The sequence below is a fragment of the Phaseolus vulgaris genome, chromosome 7 (assembly GCF_000499845.2).
Source record: "Phaseolus vulgaris cultivar G19833 chromosome 7, P. vulgaris v2.0, whole genome shotgun sequence".
Lineage (NCBI taxonomy): Eukaryota > Viridiplantae > Streptophyta > Magnoliopsida > Fabales > Fabaceae > Phaseolus > Phaseolus vulgaris.
The window spans coordinates 34,294,333-34,319,809 of NC_023753.2; the positions used below are offsets into that span (position 1 = coordinate 34,294,333).

At 29.2% G+C, this 25,477-nt stretch overlaps 5 protein-coding genes across 5 annotated transcripts; 1 reads left to right on the plus strand and 4 right to left on the minus strand.

Moving 5' to 3' along the window:
• Positions 1–223: 223 nt before the first annotated feature.
• On the minus strand, positions 224–805 carry LOC137830257 (auxin-induced protein X15-like). The gene has a single exon (XM_068637457.1). The coding sequence runs from the start codon at positions 697–699 to the stop codon at positions 394–396; it is 306 nt and encodes a 101-aa protein (XP_068493558.1). The 5' UTR covers positions 700–805; the 3' UTR covers positions 224–393.
• A 2,486-nt stretch (positions 806–3,291) lies between these two features.
• LOC137829422 (auxin-responsive protein SAUR32-like) lies at positions 3,292–3,582 on the plus strand. The gene has a single exon (XM_068636223.1). It carries the CDS (start codon positions 3,292–3,294, stop codon positions 3,580–3,582), a length of 291 nt encoding a protein of 96 aa, XP_068492324.1.
• Positions 3,583–6,457: 2,875 nt separating this feature from the next.
• LOC137830256 (thylakoid lumenal 15.0 kDa protein 2, chloroplastic) lies at positions 6,458–8,522 on the minus strand. Its single transcript, XM_068637456.1, has 6 exons — positions 8,229–8,522; positions 8,052–8,158; positions 7,351–7,441; positions 7,145–7,213; positions 6,916–7,025; positions 6,458–6,838 (listed from the first exon to the last, which is right to left on the minus strand). Exons 1-6 carry the CDS (start codon positions 8,446–8,448, stop codon positions 6,746–6,748), a joined length of 690 nt encoding a protein of 229 aa, XP_068493557.1. The 5' UTR covers positions 8,449–8,522; the 3' UTR covers positions 6,458–6,745.
• Positions 8,523–9,880: 1,358 nt separating this feature from the next.
• On the minus strand, positions 9,881–12,045 carry LOC137830258 (uncharacterized). The gene is made up of 3 exons (XM_068637458.1): positions 11,768–12,045; positions 10,218–10,296; positions 9,881–10,094 (listed from the first exon to the last, which is right to left on the minus strand). The coding sequence occupies exons 1-3, from the start codon at positions 11,917–11,919 to the stop codon at positions 10,026–10,028; spliced, it is 300 nt and encodes a 99-aa protein (XP_068493559.1). The 5' UTR covers positions 11,920–12,045; the 3' UTR covers positions 9,881–10,025.
• Positions 12,046–21,317: 9,272 nt separating this feature from the next.
• On the minus strand, positions 21,318–23,427 carry LOC137830259 (uncharacterized). The gene is made up of 4 exons (XM_068637460.1): positions 23,136–23,427; positions 22,658–22,769; positions 22,074–22,142; positions 21,318–21,704 (listed from the first exon to the last, which is right to left on the minus strand). The coding sequence occupies exons 1-4, from the start codon at positions 23,261–23,263 to the stop codon at positions 21,615–21,617; spliced, it is 399 nt and encodes a 132-aa protein (XP_068493561.1). The 5' UTR covers positions 23,264–23,427; the 3' UTR covers positions 21,318–21,614.
• Between the last annotated feature and the right edge of the window lie 2,050 nt (positions 23,428–25,477).

The following is a 25,477-nucleotide window of genomic DNA, read 5'->3' on the forward strand; positions in this document are numbered from 1 at the left end:
TTGGCATTCTAAATTTTGTTTAGCTTTTTTACTTTTTGATGAACTGAGATTCTCATAAGCCAATAAAATAAAACTGAGGTTCTCATAAAGTTGATTTTCAAATAAGTTGCACCCAAATACTTCATCCCCAGATGGCATGGACAGAAGAAGTTTTTTGACGCCATCGATAATGCTTCGCTGTTATTAATTGCAAGAAGTGATGAAAATCTATTGATCTAGAAAATATAATGAATCATCTACCTGCACATCTTCATGCAGAGTAGCAAAATATAACTAGAAATTCAAACTTTCTACACACTCGCATGTCATACATAGGAAGTTATTAAGAACATCAAATCAACAGTATTTGAATCCCACATCCTTTCCTGCACCTCTGGTGCTTCTGGATGTTTTCTATGCTCTACGACCCTCTAGAATCTTCTGTAGTTCTTGAGGTTGACAAGGGATTGCAAGAGCTCCCTTTTGCCTGAAACCAAACTCTTCTTCTGCTTGATCCAACAGTCCTAAGAAAGCAGGATCATTCAAGTAATGTAACTCAACAATGAATCTTTTGGATTCTCCACCTTTGGTTGCAAGAACAGCAAAATATCCTTCCCTAACATCATCTGGCGTGGCTTCACTGTAGTACCTCAGTGGTTGCCTTCTGTGTACAAAAACTGAAAGACCCTTTTCTATCTTCCCAACAAAAGTCTTCAGCATTTTGATATGAAGTAGTAAAATTTAAAAGGTTGTGAATTAGTTTTGAGCTTGTGGGCACTATAGAATAGAATGCAGAAACACGAAAAAGCTTGATTATTTATAGGTGAGTGCAGCAGAAGTGGGAAGTGGGTGCAGCCACACAGTGTATGGATTGCTATGTGATCAATTTCTTTCTTCTCAAACGCGCTAAGCAGCCTTTGTCGTTGAGGAAGAGCCAAGATTTTGTTGTCCCTATGTTTTACTGTATAATATATTTGGCTGTCTTATAAAATCCAACTATTTCACTTTCTAGTGAAGTGAAGGATTGTGATTAGTTCTAAGATATCCTGATAGGAGGTGACACGATAAGTCCAACACAAATATGTGTTAGGATAGACTCGAAATGACTCTGATACTATATTATAAAGTGAACTTTAAGTTTAACTCAACCCCCATAAAACCAGTTATATATTATGAAAGGTTCTAATTTTTAGTCGATGTGGATCTCCGACATTTTTTTTTTTACATAAATGATTCTTTCTTAAATTGATTTCTTCGAAAATATGTAGTTTAGATATGTTTGAAACGGTGGGTTCAAATTTAATATTAGAATGGTATTTTTATTAATTTGTTTGACAGCTATTAGTTTTAATACTTTTAAATTCTAATGAAAAAATATATGATTATTGGTCTCTTTTGTATTTTGTATTTATATCGGTTTTTTCCCTCGTGATTTATCTTTGAATGCAAGATTCGATCGATTTGATGAATAAATCTTCCTAACCAAGTGAGGAGTGTAGTCTCTGATTTGTAATATTTGTTAGGTGGGACATATAATTATTGTTTTGTAAAAGATGTTTGGAAAGGACAAAAAGATGGTTATGGTTGATTACGTGCAACTGTTTAAACAACACTGGTAGACACTCTAAATAATAAATATATATTTACAAATATATAAAGCATAGTTAACAATATAAATTAATTGCATCTCTTTATATTGTTAACTATAATGTTTTTTAATATATCTCCACTAAAAGGCTATATATTATAACAGCGCATTACTTTCCCTCCTCAATTTATCGTATATAAAATACTAAAATATTAAATGATTTCAATAATTTATTTTCATAATATTTTATTAATCAATTTGTAACTGATACTTCCTCACAAAAAGACCTAATACCTTATATTGTGCAAGTGTATGGCTGGTCATTGGTCAAATGTTGAATCATGCATGAGGATAAGATCAATCAAATTGACATCAGCGAAGGAATTTGTTGCACTAATATTCTTTGTGACAAGCTCATCTTATCTTATGAATTAGTTTGGTAAGATGAAATGGATTAGCTCTATTATGTTTGAAGTTTAGTGTCACGTTTGTTTAGATGTGTTATTATTTGAGTATCATTAATATCTGCTACGTATGAAATTGTGAAATGGGGAGAAGTTCTACAGCAAAACGCTTCCATTATGAGTAAGGGAAGTAGGGGCCTGGGGACAAGTTTGTGACTGCAATAGTGTATGATTGTATGCATAGATAACTCCAAAAGGTTCATACCAGTTCATGGTTTGAGTGTGTATGTGGTATTGGTATTGCGGAACTATCTGTAACTTCAGTGTGAATTTTAATTTCAGATATTGTCACAGTATAGTTTCAATCGAATCATAACACAAATTCAACATCACACTTTTTATTTTTTGTATGATAGATTTGGGAGAGTATGATGATACCTTGTGGCCGATAAAAAAAATGGTAATACCTTGAGTATATCAGCTATTTGAGTATAATAACTATTGAGAATATCTACAGAAAAAAAAAACTTAGATACCCATACATCTATAAATCTTTCATGCAATATGACTAAATCTATTAGACGATGCACTATGATTAAATCCATGAGTCTTGTAATAAGATTTTTCTTCATATCCAATACTGAATTAATTATAATTAAAAAGTTAGTAAAAAATATGATTATACAAAGAGTTGTTCAAACCACACATTTGCCATATCTAGGTGTGAGTTATTTATCTCTTTGTAATTCTCCAACTTTTTTCAAATTTCTTTTCTCTTATCGAGAAATCTCATATGTGAACTAAATGAGGAGATCAAAACTAGAAAATGAGATAAGATAAATAAATTATACAAATTTAAAATAAATATAATAAGGGATCTAGTAAATAAAATGTTGTGAATTCTCATGTATTTTGTTGACTTAAACAAATTCATCTACTCCCATCATTGTTAATACTTCCAATCGGCACATTTGAATCATTTGGGAATAATACTGCTAAAAACTCTAACTAGATAAAACATTTGGGTTACTCAGTGTATGATGTGGAGGTTTCCTTTAGTCTAAGAGTAGAAGTTAGACGCTGGCAGATTAAAATTTTACCAATCAAATAATGGCCATGAGTACACTGTATGAACACGCTTACTTGCCACTTGTTTAGTGGCTTCTCTCCTATGATCAAGATTTTTGTGTTTCAGCATGTTTTCATTGTACATAAATAACCCAACTCAGCTTCTAGAAGCTCAAAATTGAAAAAGCTTTCAAGTTCACTAATTCACTACATCCATTCAAGAAGAAGAAACTAGCCTTGAGATTGGAAGTGATGCTTAGGTCTTTGGTTGGGAAGATAGAAAAGGGTGTTTCACTCTTTGTACACAGAAGACCCCCAAGTGTGATGTCAGATGATGTTAGGGAAGGATATTTTGCTGTTCTTGCAACAAAGGGTGGAGAATCCAAAAGGTTTTTTGTTGGCTTACATTACTTGAATGATCCTGCTTTCTTGGGACTGCTGGATCAAGCTCAGGAAGAATTTGGTTTCAGGCAAAAGGGAGCTCTTGCAATCCCTTGTCAGCCTCAAGAATTACAGAACATTCTAGATCGTTCCAGAGTGTAAAGCAAAGAAGTTATCAAAGATATGCTGAAAAGGGTGGTGGAACTATATGTTCATATCTCCCTATGATGAACAACAGTCTAGGGAGTTTTAATTTTCTAGTTATAACTAATTGAGCCTTTTGTTACACTTGAAGATGTATATGCATATGATTCAATATATATTAAGTTAACTACAGGTACCACTTCTTGCAATGAAAAAAAATAATTAAGCAGTATTACGCGCTACCGCAGAAGTGTTATTCTGAGTAGTGAAAATTAGAGATTTAACAACGATTTTCTACACCAGTGGCTAAATTTATAAGAGAAAGGTAATAAATTTGACGTGAGGATATTGATTAGAACTATAAACTCAACATTCCATAGCATACGACAAGTTCTGGTGGTGTGAGAGGATTACTCATGCATCTAGCAGTGTGTCAATTAATTTGCAGCATGTCATAACTTTTTTCTTTGCAACATGGATTACTCAAAGATGTTTGATTGTTTCTACCAATTATTTGTGAATATCTCTCTCATTGAATTATTTTGTTGGAAAAAGTTACAACTTGAAAGACGACATCGGTTAGTGATAGGTATGCTCCTTCATGCTTTCACTGCTGAGAAAGATTAAAAGAGTGCTGTCTTATCTCAGTTTGGATGATGACAATGTAGTTCCAAAATATTATTGAAATGAGGAGTATCCACAGATGCATTTCACTGATACTTGATACTGTCACTCAAATATCTACCCACTCCACAGCTTGTAGGTTATCTTGGCTGGTGTGGACAAATACTATGAATGGGTGGGAGTGGCATGGATCCCTCATTATCGACTATCAACCTACAAAGTACTTAGTCCAATTTAGGTTGTCCAAGAAAAGTGAATCAAAGAAAGTGAAGTCGTCAATAGCATATGGTTGTACATATGAATAGTATAGTAGTTGTTGGAGAATTGTGAAAACAAATAAACAAGAAAATTTTTAGAAACAGAACAATAGATCATAGTGAAATCTTCATGATAGTTTAGCTGAAGGTTCGATAATGGATAACTGCAAAGGTTGTTTTTCTTATTCAAATTGGTGTTTCGAATAACTATTTTGCATGAGCTCTGTTATTAAAATTTCAGGTTAGTTAAGTGTTCGTTGATGTTCTTGAGGATCGGTGTGATTTGAGTTTTTTTAATAAAGATTGGGGTATTCCTGAAATATTTCTATTATTTATTTCTTTTTACCCAAAAAAAAAACTCCACAACCTTGAAACCATGGCCAGAATCTATGTATTTGAGTTTGGTGCAGCCGCTCCACAAATTTTCTTGATAAAATATTGTTGTATGTGAAACTTAGATTTTAAATTCGATTTAATCAAAAACATAAATTATAGATTTTTTTTTATGCATACTAATTATGTTAATGATTTTCAATTTGAGTGAAATAAAAATACCAAATAAACTAACTTGAATTTATAGAAAGCAAATAAATTTGGTTTAGTCCCTCGTGGTTGTATTTCTTTATCTTCCTTTAAGGGATAGTATGCTGCAAATGATTCTTGGGTGTTAAAGTGGCAACTTGATTGAGATGTTAATACTAATTGTGAAGCATAGAAAATAACATTGATAAAATGAATAGATTATGAGAAAGAAAAAAAAAAGACGTTTATGCTAATAGAAATTCGATTTTCTAAATAAACATGAAGATAAAATGAATGCATAATAAAATGATCAATTGGTTTGTGATTTGCAATGAATATTATTGAATTAAATGTATGTTTTCAAAATCATACCTTAAATTAAGAACAAGAAAGAAATGTGAATGCTTGCTGGGAATTCAATTAACAATGAGTACAATGATAAAAACTATTCATTCGTAAACATAATCATGCCAGAAATATAAACAACGATAAATGAATTACCAAGGTGTCATAAAGAACCTAAACAATCGAAATAGAAAAGTGGTGAACAAGGATAAAAACACACTGTTATTTGGCTGTTTCTTTTTTCTTTTCGGATGTTTGGACGCATCAACTATTCATTGGGGTTTCCACAAATGCGACTTGATTTTTTTTTAATTAGTCTATCAAATTTTTTATACATTCCATTTTTTAACTTCATGTTCTTGATTCTTCTAACCTTATCAATCAGCTAGTCCATATCTATAACGTTGTTAAATTACAATTTTTTTCATCCTAAAATAATTAAACAGAATGTCTGAAATATTATGGTAAGTCTGACTTTATATAAAAACATGTAAGTTATAATTATATTTATTACCAACAAAACTTCAACTTAGGAGAGTTTAATACTCTATTAGATCATTTGGATCTAAAGGCTCTTCCCTTTTAATATATGAATATCATATTAGAATGTGCTAGTAGCATATATAAAAGATTGAAATAAAGATGTATCAAAGTGAATAACACAAAAGATTCACTGGCATTTTGGTGTTTCAGAAAATACACCAACCTCGTTTATTTTTCAATTTCTAGAATGTAGTAGTTTTTGGTGTAACTACTTTTCATTATATTAATGTGTAGCTTTAAATTTACTTCATAAAATGAGTGAAACTTTGGAAGTTTTAGATAGTTATGGATATCACACAACTTAATACTCCAACTACTAATTAGGAAGACGAATTCTGGTAACTTCCTTCAGATCTTAAAATTTAAATTTTGGATCTGGACTTAATTCAATCTCATGAATACCAATTTATAAGGTCAGAATTACTCTACACTAAAACATTCTATTTTCATTATATCACAAAACTGTAAGCAAAAATTTACTTCTAGGACACTCCCAAAGAAACCTGGATAAATGACTGTTTAGCATCTTATATTGTTTCACTTTATTCATCCAACGACTCAAGGGGACACTATTCTCTAAGGAAACAGACAATACATCAACATAACTCTCAACTAATCCAACATCAGATAAATACTCGAAAGTTTTTAGTCTGCAGTCAGCAGACTTCAAAAGTCAGTGTACCTTCACCACCTGAGACTGAACTATTAACAAAACATGCTGATGTACAGTATCATGTTCTCCTATTTTATACAATGAAATGCATTTCATGACTCCATATGTATTAACAATGAATGAAGTACATAAGATACTTAAAACAAGAAATAGATGATCCTCAATCATTTCTATAGAGTACACCTATCACACGACAAAATGATATTAACCAGCGAAATTAATTCACCTCAGAACAATTATTAGGCCCAACTGGTTCTCTCAGGCAATTAGAAATTGCCATTACTGCTGCTTCAATGGATGCATCTTCCCCCTGTTTCATTTGGTGTTATGTTAAACCATTAACTAAGCTAATAAAGAATAGATAGATTGAGAAGAACAAGAATCTACCTTTTCTTTCCAATAGAAAATGTTCCCATATTTCCCAGCCAAGCGACTCCAAAAACTACGTGGGATGTCCAAATCAACTGAAGCACCAACATTGAAATTCAATATATTACCTGATCAACAAAACCTCTTCATATATTACCTCCACTGGTAGATGTATCAATTAAGAAAGAAGCAAGAAAGGAAATAAAGGCAAAAAAAGTAACAAAGAAAAATGTGGCGGATCCTTTACCAAATGTGGGATCAGCAACAAAGACAACTGTTCTGTCATCTACCCGCCAGAAATCTTTGACAGCCAAACCTGCATAATTCATTAGTTTCAGCTTTCAAGTTTCCCTAATAATAGTCTTAACTTAACCCTTAAATTTCAGAAGCAGCCTGTGAATTACGTGAGATCCATATTTTGCTAAATTGTGTGCAGTGACCATAGTCAAAAACCTGGCGTATCAGGATAGTTCTGGGCCAAAACCCTTAACTTGAATCCGGTATCTGCTTCAAGAGCATCAATCTCTGCTGCTAGTCTTTTCTCCTGCAGAAGAATCATTGATTAAACATCGTTAACATTTTTTCTATCCTAAACTCACAAACACGGCATTCAGTTTTAATGCTATCATCACCTTAGAAGAATAAGTTTTGTTGTTTTGAACTGCTGCTTTTATTTTTAATTACAAAATTGTAGTTATATATATTTCTGTAACAAAAACAAGAATTTAACTAAAATGACATCTAATTACATATTGTCATGTTCCGTAATTGTAATGATTTATATAATAACTAATTTAAAAATCATGTCTGAAATAGTTTTTAGTGTTACATTCTAGAAAATTAAACTCTCAAAATAAAAGTAAAGAATAGACAGAATTCAATAGCCGTGCAGTTTGAATTGTAAAAGACTATTAGAGTAATTGTTAAGAAAGTTGACAAATTAGAATATGTTTGTGCAACCTTGCTTATAGGGATTTATAAAAAAGGGAAATAAGATAAATTTCTCCATGAACTATTCTTAATTTAAAAAAAAAAAAAAAAAACTACTAGAAAACTTCAGTAGAAGACTTCTACACTATCAAAGACAAATTTCATAAGATGCAAAACAGATTGATTTAAATTCCAGAGCATGGGAATGCAGTGTAACACCACACCTGTCCATCAGAGAGGAACCCAGCAACATCAATGACAGTTCTAAACTCCTTGGGGAGCAACTCCGGCTTGTTGACACCAACTTTTGCAGCCTCGGCCACCCCAATTCCTACAAATTCTAAGCTTCAAATTCTGATTGCAGGATTAGGAAAAAGGAAAAGAGGGGTAGGGGAAATTACCTCCGAATAATACCCCAAGGGAGAGGGCTCCAGAGAGGGCAAAATGAAGAGGTTTGAAGTGGGACGTGGTGGAGTTGAAAGTGGTAGGTGAAGGGAGATGATAGGAGAGCGTCTTGGGTTGTAATCTAGGAAGGGGAAGCGAGGGAGTATGGGTAGTGAGAGATGGAGATAAAGATGATAAGAAAGGAGTATGAAGAAGATAATGAGAATGCGGCATCATCTTCCCTTCTCTGGAAATGCTCTTGTTGTTTGACAGTTGTTATGAATACTTCTTTTGAAGATTATATTTCGGCTTATCAATTTGGACTGTGCCACACTCGCCCAGGGTGTGTAGGTTTTGTCAGGCCCATCACTATTGGTAACTTGGGTTTATTCTTCATTCACAACGGTATATGTGAAATGCTCTTCTCTTTTTTTTTCAATTTATTTTTGTTGTTGTAGGAGCTTGGCAAATTGATGCATTTCCTTCACTTCCATATTAATTCTGAAATTAATTTTAATTTTTTTAAATAATCTTAACTAAAATATAATATCACCATTTCAAATAACTGCCTCCTATATTTTCATAACATTCTTTCAATTCTTTCAATTACAGTGTTCTGCATCCTATATTTTCATAACATTCTTTCAAGTTTTAGTTTTGTCCTCCATTTTTTATTTAATTGTGTTTTTTTCTAGATTTTATAACTTCCAAAAAAAGATAAAAAATAAAATTAAGTGGAAAAAATACAACTACCTAAAGACATCACAAAACTTACATCAATCAATCACCATTACTTAAAAATAAATAATAAAATATCACTCTCCATTGTACTTAAAATGATAGTATTGAAATTAAAAAAAAAAAAGGAATGAAGGTACATATCAAAGGAATTTGTTTACGACTTCCACTACCACTACTAAAAAAATTAAGTAAATTTCCTCGCAAATTATAGACCTGATTTTAAAAAATTGAATGTAAGTATCCGATTATTGACAAAAAGAATATATACTTTACCAAAAGCATAACATCCATGGTCTAAAAAATTACTTATAAGCACTTGCAATGATAATAGAAAAAAAACTGTAAAATTATTTTGGGAAATCATTCTTCCTCGTCTAAAAACCCTGTGCTTCACACTAGAAAATATTCAACTGAATTTGATTTTTAATCTGTTTTTATTAATTTATTCTAGATATCATATTTATTCTTCATAGATACATAAATTGATCTGAAAAAGAGTGTAATCACTTATCAGACAAAATTGAGAGATAGAGACATATAAAAGATTTAAGACTACAATAACTTGTCGCCGCTGCTATCATATGGAGTCACAGATTATTTTCTTTAGGACACAACAATCCAAAAGTTTAGCAAATGCAGAAGACTCCACTGACGGGAAAGCACCCCTACACACTACATTGACTGTAGTTTCATGATGCTTACAGACATATTTAAACATTTTTACCCCTTAAAGACTAAAAGATTATCATCCCCATAGTGCATAAGTAGATTCTATAAACCCCTAAAGGAGGTCAACAGAACATGCTCTAATTCCCTCAGACAATTGAATATAGTAACAACCATACACTGGACTACTCCTAAGGACATTATCTTTTATCTCGATAATTTGTAGTTCGAATAATTACGTAGTTAATAAAAAAGAGAGGACTAAACACAAGAAAAGCGTCCTTGTATTAGTTTTTCAAGTCATAAGAGAAAAGCATTTGAGTGGGGGAGGGGGGCATCAATTGGATCCAGGTTTGCAACCAAAATAAAGATAGGGCAAAGTCTGTAAGAAATATAACAGAAGGGGCCTAAGGAAAGTAAACAGGCCAGTTGTAGTAGTAATGTTCCCTCTCGGCCTTATCCCAAGTCTTGTTCCACTGCAACAACGCAATTTTTTTAAGAGATAATTAGCTCCTCATACTAAATAAAGCACAAAGTAAACAAAAGTATCAGTTCTGCTCAGCTAAAGCTCTCGAGAAAAATTAGGTAAACTAGCATACCAAGAACTCATATGGCTGATTCTTCTTCCTTGCCTGTTTCCAGTGATATTGCTCATATAAAAATGCTTTATCATGCCAACTGCACATGAAATGATCTTAGATTAAGTTATTTAAATGAATTGATGCAAAAAAAAAAAAAAGCTTCAAAAGATTAAATCACAAATAGTTAAAGAAGAGAAATGGTGCATGCAGAGTGTCAACTCTACTCAACTATCATAATCAGGATATAGGGGGGAACCAGAGAAGAAAACCAATTTGACCTTAAAGCAAACAATAGCTATACTTCAATATCCCACAAAACATGCGTACATAAATAGATGAGTCCTTTTTATCTTGTTCAATTTTTTTTGAAACTCTAGTAGCATAGGACATATTCCAGTTGTCCATTTTCACCATTTAACTCAACTTTGTAAGAGATATGAAAATAAAATTCTTTCTTCATAGCAGTATTCAAACCTGAAATAAAGAACTCCCTTCGTACCTCTGTCAAAGTCATCAGGTTTAGATTGGGAGGGAGGAAAAGAGAGAAAAATGAATCATATTGGACAGGGAGCCTTTCCCTCCCCCATTGTGTATACTACCATTTGTGATATTGAAGAAAATAATGAGAAAGAAAGATGGCATTGGAGTAGATAAAAAGCACCAAGGTGACAATCATAAAAGCAAAATCCAAATACCTTGCAGTACAAGTGTAGGATACAAGTGTAGGAGCCAACTGCATCATGAAAACAAACACCTTGCTGTATACATACACACAACTAAAGACAAACGCGAAAGCATGACTAGAAAACCTAAATTGTGTATATTAAAAATGAACCTCCAATCCATTGCAAGCCACTCCATTCAATAGTTAAGCCCAACAGTATGCCATGAGACTAAAGCCTGTTTGGATGGATTTCTCCATAGGCACTTCTTAGAAAGAAAAATTTAAATTAGCTTCTCTAAAAGCTAAAATCAGTTTAGACATGTTAATTTGTAGATACTTTCTCATATAGTCTCTCTAAAATTTACACTTAATTTATGCATAAGCAAATTATAATTTTAGGAAAAGTCAATTTAACTTTTTTCTTTAGAATTGCTTATGGCGAAGTTCCATCACTTCAAATTGTTGGGCGTAAATATAGGCGAGACATGCACTCTAGCAGTATAAAGCTCCTTAATTGTTACTTTTGCATATGATTAAACAATGCACCCAATATATATTGGGCTAAATTCCCAAATCAAACATCAACCGTTCTCTATCAAATTCACATCTATTCAATCGTCATTGTAGTTCCAAATATCCCACAACAAGCTAATTGAATACTAAGGATATTATGGAATAACTGTAAGAAATAAATTATTTCAAGAACCAATTATACATATGCAATAAACGATTACTACAACTGATTAGAAAGAGTAATCCCTAGGAAAAAAAATTGAGTACGCAAAAAAGATATTGGAAGCATTAGTTAAAGATAGGTGGAATCGAATGGTAGGGTGGCGTCTATAATCGAAATTTGAAAAAATGGAAAAGAAGAGAAGAAGAGAAGAGAGGAAGAGAGTGGTACTTGAACTGGTTAGAGAGCGTCCACATGTAGGGATTGAAGTAGGTGAGAACAGAGAAGGTAACGGATCCAATCCAAATGTTGACGAAGCGATCAGGGTCCGCATGGGGCACGCCAGGGTCACCACGATAAGCGTTTCCGAAATACTTCTCCATTCTTCTCTCTTTTCTGCTTCTATCTCAGTTTTCAGAACTCTGCTCTTATCCTCTTCTCTCAGTGTAAACCACTCTTATTCATACATAAAATACTTCACGACGTCGTTTAACATTGTGCTGTGCCCAATTCAATTTCTTCTTTGGACTTGTGTTTCCAAAACCAGACCCATCTCCGGACATAGGTTCAAATAGAAAAATGTTTCTTTTCCACTCTTTAAAAGAAATAAGTCACTTTAATAGTATAATCCTATGGCAGTTTCTTCCTGCACTCCTACATTTTTCTTCCTGCACCCCCACAATGTTATGCAAAGATTAAACTGTGCGTATTATTTTTTAAAAACCCTAAAATGCACTTAAAATATATTTATTCTTTTGCATTCTGGATTATGGAATCTGGAAAATTTTCAGATTGGCACTTTCGATAAAATTTCGGATCCACCAATCCATAATTCAAAATATGCATTTCATATTAAAAAATCTATCATTCGAAAAAAGCATTCCAAATTCACCAATCTGTAAGAGAAATATGCATTCCGAATTCAGAAATTCATAATTCAAAAAAAAAACATTGTGGATCCACCAATCCGTAACACAATTAGGCTTTTAGATTCAGCAATCTGGAAACAATAATTTATGCAAAACTTGTTTCCAGAACACCCCCTCATCCGAAAAAAAAAATAATTCAGTTATGGATTAATGAATCCATAGCACACTCCCATATCCTGATTTCTGGTAACCACGGTGTCCTTTTTCAAATAAAATGTCAATGCCAATTTCGGAATATAGAAAATTGTAGGGGTGCAGGAATAAAAATATAGTGGTGCAGGAGGAAAGAAGAAGCCTAATCCTATATACTAAAATTTTAAATTAACAAATAAAACAAATATTATTAGTATATTATTATTTAGAGATGTCAAGCGAGAGTTTTCTATTTGCTGTGTGTTAAAGTATTTAAAATAAACTATAAAATTAATCTAAAAATACAATCATTATTTTAAAATATTTATCATTTTTTATTCTATATATTATTAATAAATATTAATTTACATTATTTTAATTATAATTTAAATGTTACAAAATTATAAATTTGTGTCTTATTTTGTTTTTTTAACATTATAAAATTATGATATTTTATTTGTGGTAATATTTTTTTATAAATCACATAATATAAAAGAAGGTTTAACTTTTTTTATATATAAAAAAAAAATTATGTTAGATATTATTATGCAATTTGACGGTTATGTTGACACTAAAGTAACAACAATCATTTGTCATCACACAAAAATAGTTTTAAAAAGTTTAAAAAAATATGGAGAAACTTAAAAAGAAGGTTTAATTACGTTGTCTAAAAATTTATTTTTTTAAAACAGAAGAATGTATTTTTTTATTTTTTATTTTAGTGAAGGAAGAATAAAACTTAAATTTGGATATTTGTTAAAACTAAGAGTGCTGTCAATTTTAAATTTTGTTTTTACGTGCCCAAAAAAGATAATGTTAGGGGTTAATTATAAAAAAGTTGAGAAAGATAAAAGAAATAACACAATAATTGTATACTAGTTGTTTCAATATTTTATGTCTAATCTTAATTGAATGAATTAAGTTTTATTAACAACTAGTACAAAACAACTATTTTAATCTATCATTGTTAATTACAACACAAATGTTTTTTTACCTAGTCTCTCTAAATTAATCAAAAGAGAGTTTTTTTTTTTTTTATACATTTACACACAAAGTTGTTTACATATATAAAACATTTCATCCTACTCCTAGACTTAGATTTTTACGTCTTTAAAGACTAATACAAAATTATGTTGATTAAGTATTAGAACTCTCTCTTGTAGAGAATGAAAGAAGTATAAAAGAAAACTAGGTCATATAAGTTTTTTTTTTCTTCTTCATATTTTATAATGAGAGATTTCAATTAGTTGTTGGTTTGGTGTTTCTTTTTTATTTTGAATAGTTTATTGTGGTGAATGTTGAAGTATACAATTAATGTATTAATGAAAACGTTTAATTAAAATATTTAATGTTTCACAAATTGATCTCCATAATAGTCAACTCTACATATCTTTGTTCAACAACATCCTCCTTTTATTTACAACTTTCACTTAATTGTTGTGAAGGGAGTTGTTTGCTCGGAGTTGCATCTGGTTAGAGTCAATAGTTATCTAGTCAATTACAAAGTGTGGCTTTTGATGCATTTTGACTTTAGAGAAAATTTTAGATTTGAAATTTGAGTGTGAAAAGTCTTGTGGGTATTTTTTTTCTTTATGAGGGACGTTATACACAAAGGAAATAACAATTTATTACTTTGATAAGTTATAACACTAACAGGACAATGAACCATCATATGCTTTAAATTTGAATGTCTTTTTCACATTTGAAGAGTTTTGATAGTGGATTATATGCATTAAATTCACTTCGTGCAACTTTAAATGTCCTTTCTTCTTTAAGCGACATCCTTAATAGTTTACAATGCTTATCTCCATAGGTAGCGTAACCTTTTGCATCAAAATATGGTAAAATTGTGCATTATACTAGGCAGATAGTTGGGTTAGAGTTGAAAAATGTCTGTGTCAGGTCGTTGTTGAAGAAAACTTTAACTTTGTATCTAAGAGATCACTTTATGTGACTTGTGTTTTAACATATCTCCTTGGAAGAAGAGAACAGTAGACATTTCCTACACCATAGAATAAACATATAGATATTCAAGACATACGGTGTTAGCCTATATTATGTGTGTATTGTCTAAGCATATATATTGATGTGTTATTAGATGTAAAGAAAGATTGTATAGTGGTGTATCGTCTGATAGATTAAACATTTGCGCCTAACATGATTTGTTGTTGAATGAGGCATTCGTCTTACAAATTATGCATCCATATTTTATGCTTTGTTGTATTGAAGTACTTAATCAAAATAATGGGTGTTTAACATTTTCCAAACAATCTCAATATTCGCTATGTTTTAAATTACTAAAATATTCAAAGTCTATTTGTAACACTTATTTTGTTTCTTTTGCTACACAATTCTTTTTATTCTCTAACAAAGTTGACTCACGTCCCAAAGATACTTTATGTTTAATCATAACATTGATTCCACATTTCTCCTTTGTGTGGTTTCATTCAAATAATATATTGTATTTCAAAAAACATAAACTTCAATTTCATTAAACCAAAAAATTTTTAGAGCACACGTTTGATTATTTCCTCTCGTTCTTAATATTTTGTTTTATTTTTCTTAGATAAATTACAATAAATAGCGTAATTTCTTCTTAATAGTTTGTAATAATTAATTTACAAGAGAAAATGTTAATAATTTACAAGACAAAAGATGTTAAAAAATTATGATAACTGTATTTTTTAAATAAAAGTTTTCATGTTAGGTATCACTATGCAACTTGACATTTTAGCTATGCTGACATCTCAAGTAACAACAATCATTTGTTATCACATGAAAAAAAATTTTATTAAAAACAAAAAAAAGAAAGAAAATACAAAAAATATGGGGGGACTAAATCAAAACTCATATGTTAACAAAAACGATACATAGGTAGACTATATCTATTCATAAAAAATTCTAAGAACAAACTAGATAGTAGTCTATTATACCAATGAAAAGATTCTCTATGAATACATTCTAAATTAGTTAACTTATCAGCACACGCATTTCCTTCACGAAAAATATGTGTAACCCTAAACCCAATTTTCCCACAGTAATTAAGACAAGTATTCCATCGATTACGAAGCATCTAAGGAACATTAGTCCTAGCAGTAAATGCAGCACAAACCAAAGTAGAATCATATTTCAGCCAGACATTAGTAAGCCCCATCTTTTGAGCTTCCTCCATAACATGTATAACCCCATAAAACTCAGCAACCAGAGCAATCTGAACTTCAAGAAACGCAGAGAAAGCTCTAATAAGTTCCCTCATACTCCCACGAAAAATACCTCCACAAGTAGCAAGATCGGGATATCCCCTAGCAGCTCCATCAGTGTTAATTTTAACCTAGCCTGGTGAAGAAAACTCTCATCTAGCAGGAAGAGAACAAAAAGCTTTACCAGTACAAGTATTAATACCAAAAAAATTGATCACGTTGAAATCCAACATATCATTATTTATTGAATCTTTAGACGAATTTCTCACTAGACAAGTTAAATCTTTAATAACTGAAATAACCCAAAAACCCTCAATCTTATCCTAAAAGCCTCATACGCCATATCATCAAAATAGGAAAAGTTATAACAATTTGTTTTCTCATACCATTACATCTTTCTCATTTAATTTATATTTTTAAAAATTATTTTTATTAATATTTTCAATAAATACATAATGGTAATTGTAATTAGAATTTAACATTAATATTTAAAATTTAAATAAAAAGTAAAATATATCATTATTTGAATTAAGAAAAAAAAATAAAAAGTGAAAAGAAATGAGAAGTGATAAATAAAATATTTTTATAAACTTATATATTTAAAAATGACTAAAGTAATTAAAATTGAAAAATATTTGAATATTTAATATCTATGTGGTGGGATAAATATGTGTGAAGAATCGGTTTATAGAGTAATCATCCATAATTTGATTGTGATTAGTACTCCTAATTTTATAAAATATCTTAATGTAAAATATAAAATATAAATTGAAATTGAAATAAAAGTATTTATTACAAATCTTAACAGATAAAAAAAATATATATTTAAAAAGTTAAAATATGAAAGTTTTAATTAATTAATTTTACTTTATTTATTATAATAATTTTTTTATTTTATTATGATAAAAAAAACTGTATTAAGAAAATAATAAAAAATTAATTTCAAAATACATATTAAAGTTGAAATAAATTGCAAATTGAACTGAAAACCGTTACTATAAAATCTTAATAGATAAAAAATTATATTTAAAAATATCAAAACATTAAAATTTAAAATAATTAACTAAATTTATTTAATAATTTTATTTTATTATGATAAAAATAATTATATTAGAAATAATCAATTATTTTATAATCTTTATAACTGATTAAGTTAAATAATTAATTTTTGTAAATATCTTACTATATGCATGATATATATAGCTATGTCTCTATATATAATTGATTATATATAAAGTGATTATTTTTTAAAATATAAGTTATTATATATAAACTTTGTGTATAATTTTATTTTATTGTTTTGTGAAAAATTAAATGTGTAATTTTTTTTATTTTTCATATTTTTTTTATTTAGTTTAGTCATTTATGCCTTTCACGTTACATCTTTCACGTTACATGATTCATGTATTTAAGCACACAAGCTATGAAAACTTGCTGATATTTAAAGGAAGTATGTTTTCCTTCCAAATTAATTTATGTTTAGAGTATTTTTACACAAATTAAATAATTGAATTATTAAAACAAATTTATTTTCTTAATTTTTAAAAAAAATGCATATTATAGTATTCTTAGACAATAATATTCCAATAAAAAATAAAATAAAACTTTAGTATTAAATTAAAATTTGATTTTTTATAATATTTAACCTAAACTAATACAGGCTTAATAAACAGAAGTTTGACGGGAAACTCAATGAAAAAAAAAATATAATTATTTGAGAATTAAATTGTAACTTTTTAATAGAAATCCAAATAAAAAAATCATTTATTTAAATATATTTAAAAAATATATAAATTTTGCTACATGAAAATATCATTAAAGGACTACAACTTAAAACTATCTGCAAAAGATTTTTTTTATGAAATACTACCAAATATTATAATGTTATGTACATGACTGACATAACATGTGAAAAATATGATAAAAGTATATAAATATTATATATTTCTTGAAAAAAATTAATGGTAATTGATTTAAGTTTTTGAATAATTGTATAATACCTATTACACAGAAAAAAAAAGTAAAACAAATTGTGTGTTATTTTTTTCTCAGTCTCTAAGCATACATATTAAATTTTTGTAAATTTTTTTATTGAAAATTATCAAAATATTAAAAATTAAATTAATTTGAAATGAAAAAAACTTAGCTAAAACACCAAATATTTTTTTAAAAATAACTTGAATACTAAATTATAACTTTTTAAATACAAAAGCAGATAAAAAAAATTCATACATAATTTTAAATAAAAAAAAATCAAACATGCAATTATAACTTATATGAAAATTGGTTTGAAAGTCATTAATATAATATACTATAGAGTTGAAAAATTTAAAAATAATGATTAAAATTTTTAAAACTGAATAAAAATATAATTTATGAGTGTCAAAACTTAAATAATAATTTATTATATTAGGATTAATTAAAATCAAAACTTTGACCCTATCATGTCATTAAAGTTTTCCCTTCTAAAACAAGAATTAGCTTATAAATAAATATATTTAAATTTATTAAAAAGAAATTTGGTATGTATTATGCTTTGTTATACATTAAAAAAATCAGTTTTATATTTTTCATATGGATTTTGGAATTTAATTATCCACATATAATATAAGAATAGAGTTTATGATAAAAAGAAATTGTCATTCATAAGCACTTTTATGCAGTTTGAGCCTGAACCAATTTTCAATGTCTTGATGGAGGTTTGTCTTTATCTTTATTCTTTTAATAATGTTGATTCTGAATTATTCTTTTTAATAATGTTGATTGTGAATGTAAATTTAAAATTCTTAGTCTTTTTAACACATATTTTTTCTGCTCCAAATTTTTATCCAAGATTTGAAAAATAGAATGAAATGTTTCACTTGTTAAAATTCAAACTATTTCTAATTTAGAAGGTAAATAATATTAGATTTTACTTCAATATTTCAACCTTAGAAAGGTTACTGATTTAGTTGGAGAAAAATGCAATGGAAAGATGTAAAATAGAACCTTATAAAATATTTTTTTTAAATGTAATATTATATTAATTCTATTTTAAAATTTTTAAAAATGAATTAAAAATATAATAATATAGAAAACAAAATTAATTTTTAGTATTATGGAATTTAAAAGAAAAATAGAAATACTAATATATAGATTGATGTTAATTTATATAAATACATTTTTTTTTTCTCAAACTTTAAACATACCTATTAAATAATAATAATATTTTTGTAAAAGAATAACTGAAAATTATCATAATATTAAAAATTAAATTATTTTGAAACGAAAAAAAGTTTAACTAGAGCAAATATTTTTTTAAAATAAATTACTAAATTATAACTTTTTAAATAGAAAAAAAATAAAATAATCTTATGTAGAGAGATTAAAAACGTATTTTTTCTGTATGAAAAAAACGTGACTAAAGTTATAAAAGAAGATTTTTATATATTAATAATAGGTGAGTTATAAATCATGAAAAGTATAAAGATATTATATTAAAAAATAGAGATCTCAACAAAAGTTAAGATAAGAATGATTAATGTGACTCATATATCCGTGTATCTCCCTGGTGGTGTATTGGTTGATTTTATAAAAGTATAAATCATACGTTATAATAAAAAAAATAGTTGATTTTATTTTATTACATATATATTTATCTTTTATTTATAATGTTCTATACCAAAAATCAGACTTTGAACATTAAAAAAAATGAGCACTTCATTTTTTATTAGTTAATAATAAAAAATAAATGTTACAGACTTGTCCTGGTTTGTTTGTTGATGAACATACGTTGTGATTTGATTTTAAAACGGAAAGTTTTTTTTTTATAAATTTTGAGTTTTAGTAACTGATTTACGGATAAGATTGGAGTAGAGAACAAAAACTTTGGTTAGTGAGTTACTTGTTAACTGTTGTTAACTGTTATTGTGGTTCATGTTTTTCAACATTCTTAATACTCCATCCATTTTTTTATTTTTTATTTGATGGGTAACGTTTGCATAATGTAGAAATATGAGTTTGCTTCCTTATCAATTAGGTTGGTTAGAATGTTTGGTGATCTCTCTCAATAAACAATTCTTTTCAACAACAAGGCAAAGCATGTTAATAGCATGTTAATAGAGGTTAAAACATAACTTTTTATATATTAAAAAACCGTATATAAATATTGTATTCTAAAAAAATTATAGGTCATTAATCTAAATTTTTTAATAATTATATTTATAAGAAAAAAAAATTAAACAGTAAATTGCATTTAAATTTATTATCATTTTAAATTAATTTTATACAAAAAAATATAAACCGGAGTTATAATATATATTGATTTTAATTTATTAGAGGTATGTTTTTAGGAAAATTATAGTCTATCTTTAATTTCTTTTAAAAACTAACTTCAACCATTATTATTTGTTCATTTAAATTTTACCATACATACTCTCAGATTTTCTTTTAGCAAAACAAAAGTTAAAACTAGGTTAATAATCAGTTTCTTTTGTGAGCATTTGTCTATTTCATAATTTCATGACCATTTGTGTACCCAGATTTACTAGATACATTATTGATATCATTTCTTTGTTTGTTATAGTATAAATTATTACCTAAGTACACCGACCATAATTGATTTGAGTGGATGAGAAGTTATTGTTGAAACATCTGTTTACCCGAGATTAAGGAAAGACAAAGATAACAGGTGTCTTGTCAGACATTTTTGTAATAAAAAAAACAGACTACAAGTTCCAACTTTCAAATATCTTTCAAGCAATTCACTCATTCTCTTTCTATATTTTGATATAAATACCACCTATCATACCTGCTCTATTATCCAATTTTGCATAGAAGATTTTCTTTAATCTCTGGACAACATGACCCACCAAGAGAACCAAGCCAAAGCCATATCTGATGAAGTTAGAGATGAAATGAGACTATATGAATGTGCAAGGAAATATGAAATCATTCTCAAGCAGGTATGTGATTTATAATAAGTTTGATGTGGATGAACATTTTTTTACATCTTAATTGGTTTCAGTTTGATGAATTGGTGGGGATAATGAACAATGACACTACCCTTCCAAAGGCAAAGTGGCGAAAGGTATCATCTCTAATATTTCTTATAACTTTTTACTTCACACGATCTTGCACACTGTCGTTAATAAAGGAATGTAAATAGATGTTTTCAGTTGTAGTGTTTTCATCCATTATATTATGCTCTTATAGGGTAGAAGAGGAGCTTCTGGAGAAAGGACTTCAAACCAATCAAAACTGCAAACCGTGACAAGGTTCTTGCATCAACTGAGAACTAAGCCCACGGATTCTGAGATTTCGCCTAATCAGTAACTACATTATAACATATAATGTATTATGTATTCAGCCACATATTCAAAATTATTATAGTCAATAGTTTAGTAAATAATGTGCATGAATGTTGGCTGAGATATTCCCATAGCAACTACTTCTGAATAATGTAATATTTTACTCCTTTTCACAGTACTCAAAATATTGCAGTTCTATCATATTATATAAAGTCGTAAATTAATCGATTAATTAGATAATACACCGAACATTTTTTTTAAAGAAATTAAAAGATGAAATTATCATGTACATCTAGATAATAAAAAAAAGTATACATTTAGCCAAAATAAGGTATACAGGATAATGTGACCTCTAAAAAAAGAACCCTGAAAAAGAAGAAGAAATGATTGGTGTGACTCACTTATTTCCATGTTCAGTAGATGGTAAATGTGTCTAAGGTTGAGATCATAAATCATCCATTCAAAATTCTTCCATGGTTGAACACTAAGACAAAATGACCAAATATAATTCTAGTCAATACTTTTATGATTACTTCATGTATCGTGATCTGCACCTCGACCTTTCCTCATCAAGCTCTCTTTTCAATGTTTCTAACCTTTCCAATAAGACTGCATTCTCCTGGTAGGTTAGAAGGTCATTAGAACACTTAAATAATTTCATAAAAATCTCACAAATTATGCATACCCAATGAGAGCAGAAAATAATTCCACCATCATTATGTGAATAAGAAAAAGTAGGAAATGGTCCTTGTTGATAGATTAAGTTATAGCATTTAGTTAACAATAAATTTTGGATTTTGAAATCTAGAGAATGATTAGTGGATTTAAGTTGGTTCCATACATATTGCATGTCTGGCACAATTAGAAGTTCACAGTGTGATTATGCTTCAAAGATTTTAGTCTTGATTCCTTAAGATAGAGGACCAATTAGAACGATTATCATGAGGCCGCAGATCGAAGGTTGATTGATGTTTTTACGAAGACATACCTTTTGCAGTATTTCCAATTTATGGTTAATATGAGAAGCATCCTGCCCCTTCTGGGAGGACTTCTGGAACTGCCACAAACATGATTACATGGTCATTACAGGAAAGAAAGAGAATGCTTGATATTTCATTGGTTTGAAAAATAATTATTGATTTCCACAGTCTTGCTTGATTGAGTGCCAATTCTATTATCTTAGTGCAGTTATATCACAACAATATTACTATCTACTTAAATTAAGAAGGCTAAGGTGTGAAACAATACCAACCAAATCATAAAGATAGAACTTGAAACTAAAGGCATGTTTGATTTTCTTCTAACTTTTTGGTTTTGAAAACTGTTTTCTAAAATAATTCCATGCTACTCAACAATCTCTCATCCAAAATTATTTTCAAAACATGCTTTAAAAATGAACAGCATAAACAGCTGATAGATGGTTTCTGATCCTCTTTTTGTAAACTTACTTTGTTTTACTTTAAATAACTAAAAACAGTTTTTGAAAATTGAAATCTAACACACCCTAAGTCTTTTTTTTTTAAATTCACTTTGCAAGGTAGAAAGTGAGAATCCAAATAAAAGATTAAATACCACTTGAAGCTCCTGCAAACACTTCTTTGTCCTATCCACCTCCTTATCATACCTCAGCCTCCACTCAGCAGATTCATCCATTGCCTCCATGTTAGCAGTATCAAACTGTTGCCTGCAAACACACGCATATACCAATCACCATTATAACAGAAACAGAACCAATAATCTTATAATCTTACCAAAACAGGGGTAAAATGTCACAGAACAAGTCAATTCAGGCCATGACCATTACAAAATCTTTCCTCTGAATGACAGTCCTAGATTGGTTTAATCAAAATTCAGAGAGACATTGCAACAGGTTAATATTATCATGTGACACTTATAAAGAACAATTTGTGCTTCACATGATTGATGCAATAATATAGCAAGCTTTATAACTTATAAGCCCAAAATTGGAACATAACAAGGGTATATTTCATTTTCAAAAGGAACATTGCAGAAAAAGAAGAGAATGGAAAGAATTTGAAGAAATGGTAACCTTATGATTCGAGTGTCATCAACAGAAAGGCTGTAGTGAATGGCCCAAAGTCTAAAATAAACTGCAATGCCCATTAACATTAGAAAAGCGAGTGTGGCTAAGATCGACCTTCTCTTCGCTCCCATCATTCTTGTGTGCTGTGTTCTGTTCCTCTTCACTCACTCATTCCATCTGATTCTTCTACCAACGATGTTGTTGGGATTTTCCAACAACCAACGTTGCCAGTGACTGTCACCTACATTAGACCTTGCTTCGCCTTCAGTTCGATCTAACCTCATTTACTCTTTTTCGCATTTTGGAATTTAGTTGACTTTCTTTTTTATTTGGGCTTGGGCTAATAATTTATTCCAATGACTGACTGTCCCAATGGGCTTCTCTCAGTAATAAATACGGATTATTTCTTTCTGCAACCCCATAGTTATCATGTGTATCCCATGGTGTGGTTAAAAAATCAAATGCCTCCATTGTCTCGGCCTCCTTGCCTTCCATTGTCTCTGCAACCCCTTTCTTGTCGTGTCACCCTTGTTTATGTGTGTTTTGACACTGATGAACTCGGATTATGAAATTTAAAAGATACTCCCAATTATACAGAAGTTATTTTTTTATGAGAAAAATATTTTTAAATTGTGTTATTAGAAAGTCATTTCTACATTAAATAATTTGGAAGACAAAAAAATGATTTTTGAATTATACCATTAGAAACTTTTGTATGTAAAAGATGATTTTTGAATTATGAATTTTGAAAGTTAAAAATGACTTTTCGTGTAATATAAAAATCAAACGAAAAAAAGTTTTTAAATATCACTTTCTGCTGATTAATCTTTTTGCAGTTATACAGAAATCATAACAACCTATATAGATTATAATTGGAAATGTTCCATTTTTTTTATACTATCAAGTGAAACTTTTTATCCATGCAATGTTGCAAACCTTTTGGAATCTCCCTATATTCACCTTTGTTTCTTCTCTACCTCAATGAGTAACTACGCACATGGCTGAACTGTGTTAGAATACGGGGATTCATTCAACATTATCTATATTGCAAACGATAATAATTTAAAATGTGTTGTGGGTTTGGTAAAATGTTTTGCTTGCTTTGGCCAAGCAAATGGAGAAGCCAGAAGTAATGAAGCATATATCCAAGGATAGAGGATCAGATTCAATATAATATTTTAGGTGCACAAGTTATGGTGCTTCATTTCAGTAGTCTACCTTAAGAATGTTGAAACCAACACGTTACTTCTCTTTTGAGTTACGACTCTACTCTTAAGCGACGAATTCTTAAACCAAAGGACAAGAAACCTAGGTTTGTTTAAGACAAAGATATATGTTGTTGAACCCAAAGGTATATTCTCTTATCATGTCCAACAAGTCATGCTTATCCATGACAGGATCCGAGACTGTACGTGGTGAATTGCAGTGATACCAAAATAAAATAGTGCATCTAAAGATAAATTGCGATGTTATGACATGGATTTAGACCTTTCTTTTTCATCCAACTAACCATTTTCTGTGATGTATGAATTTTGAACTGAAATTATAAATTTCCGTACAATGTTTTGGTATTTCTTTGTGTCGGATTTGATAAGGGTTTCATTTTAAAAACATTATCAACCTTTAGATTCCTACAGGTATGCATAGCAACTTCAATGTTTATCTCTATATCTTACGGGAATCTACAAATCCTTATACTATAGTCAAATGGATATATGATTTTATATGTTTTCTTGTTTAGGGCTTCTTAGAGAGAGCTTTTATTCTCTCAAATCAAAGCCTTATTTAAAATAAATGAGACACATACAACCTAAATTAACAATATATTGCTAATGCTATATTATATATACATTACAAGTGTCAAAAAAATAGGCAAATGAGCTTCAACTAAACAGATAAAATATAAGACTTAGATTTTAATTTTTCACAAAAATTTTAAGTCCAGTCCAAGTTTAGCCTGGTATGAATATGACTAAATATATCTTGGATATAGTTTTACTTTACTAATTAACACCTAAGAGTTTTGGTTATTTGCTTATAGAAACTTACGTCAATAATTTGGTTAAACCATTAATCTTAAGATCTAGTTAGTATTTGCACCGTAATAAGCCCATACAAATGAACCATCATAAGCCCATATAATGAAATTTACCTAATAAGTGTAAATAGGTAAATCTAATGTCTAAATTATTCATTATTAGATATTTATTGTGTCAATCATTACTCAGATGAATTTAATCATCAAAGTATCTTTGTCAGTATTTTTTTCAAGATTAGAATAGTAAAAGCGAGAACATCAAGATCTAGGATAAAAAATAAAGAAGAAATGTCAACAATAATAAAAACAT

What these genes read in the sequence shown, in the direction of transcription:
- LOC137830257 (XM_068637457.1), bottom strand. Translation starts at nt 699, where the DNA reads ATGCTGAAGACTTTTGTTGGGAAGATAGAAAAGGGTCTTTCAGTTTTT.
- LOC137829422 (XM_068636223.1), top strand. Translation starts at nt 3,292, where the DNA reads ATGCTTAGGTCTTTGGTTGGGAAGATAGAAAAGGGTGTTTCACTCTTT.
- LOC137830256 (XM_068637456.1), bottom strand. Translation starts at nt 8,448, where the DNA reads ATGATGCCGCATTCTCATTATCTTCTTCATACTCCTTTCTTATCATCT. An exon ending in CCTTGGGGTATTATTCGGAG is followed by an intron (nt 8,159 to 8,228) that starts GTAATTTCCCCT and finishes TAGAATTTGTAG; the next exon opens with GAATTGGGGTGGCCGAGGCT. An exon ending in TGTTGCTGATCCCACATTTG is followed by an intron (nt 7,026 to 7,144) that starts GTAAAGGATCCG and finishes TTTGTTGATCAG; the next exon opens with GTAATATATTGAATTTCAAT.
- LOC137830258 (XM_068637458.1), bottom strand. Translation starts at nt 11,919, where the DNA reads ATGGAGAAGTATTTCGGAAACGCTTATCGTGGTGACCCTGGCGTGCCC. An exon ending in ACGCTCTCTAACCAGTTCAA is followed by an intron (nt 10,297 to 11,767) that starts GTACCACTCTCT and finishes TTTCATGTGCAG; the next exon opens with TTGGCATGATAAAGCATTTT. An exon ending in ATCAGCCATATGAGTTCTTG is followed by an intron (nt 10,095 to 10,217) that starts GTATGCTAGTTT and finishes GCGTTGTTGCAG; the next exon opens with TGGAACAAGACTTGGGATAA.
- LOC137830259 (XM_068637460.1), bottom strand. Translation starts at nt 23,263, where the DNA reads ATGATGGGAGCGAAGAGAAGGTCGATCTTAGCCACACTCGCTTTTCTA. An exon ending in GTTTGCAGGAGCTTCAAGTG is followed by an intron (nt 22,143 to 22,657) that starts GTATTTAATCTT and finishes TGTTTGTGGCAG; the next exon opens with TTCCAGAAGTCCTCCCAGAA. An exon ending in AATTGGAAATACTGCAAAAG is followed by an intron (nt 21,705 to 22,073) that starts GTATGTCTTCGT and finishes CTAACCTACCAG; the next exon opens with GAGAATGCAGTCTTATTGGA.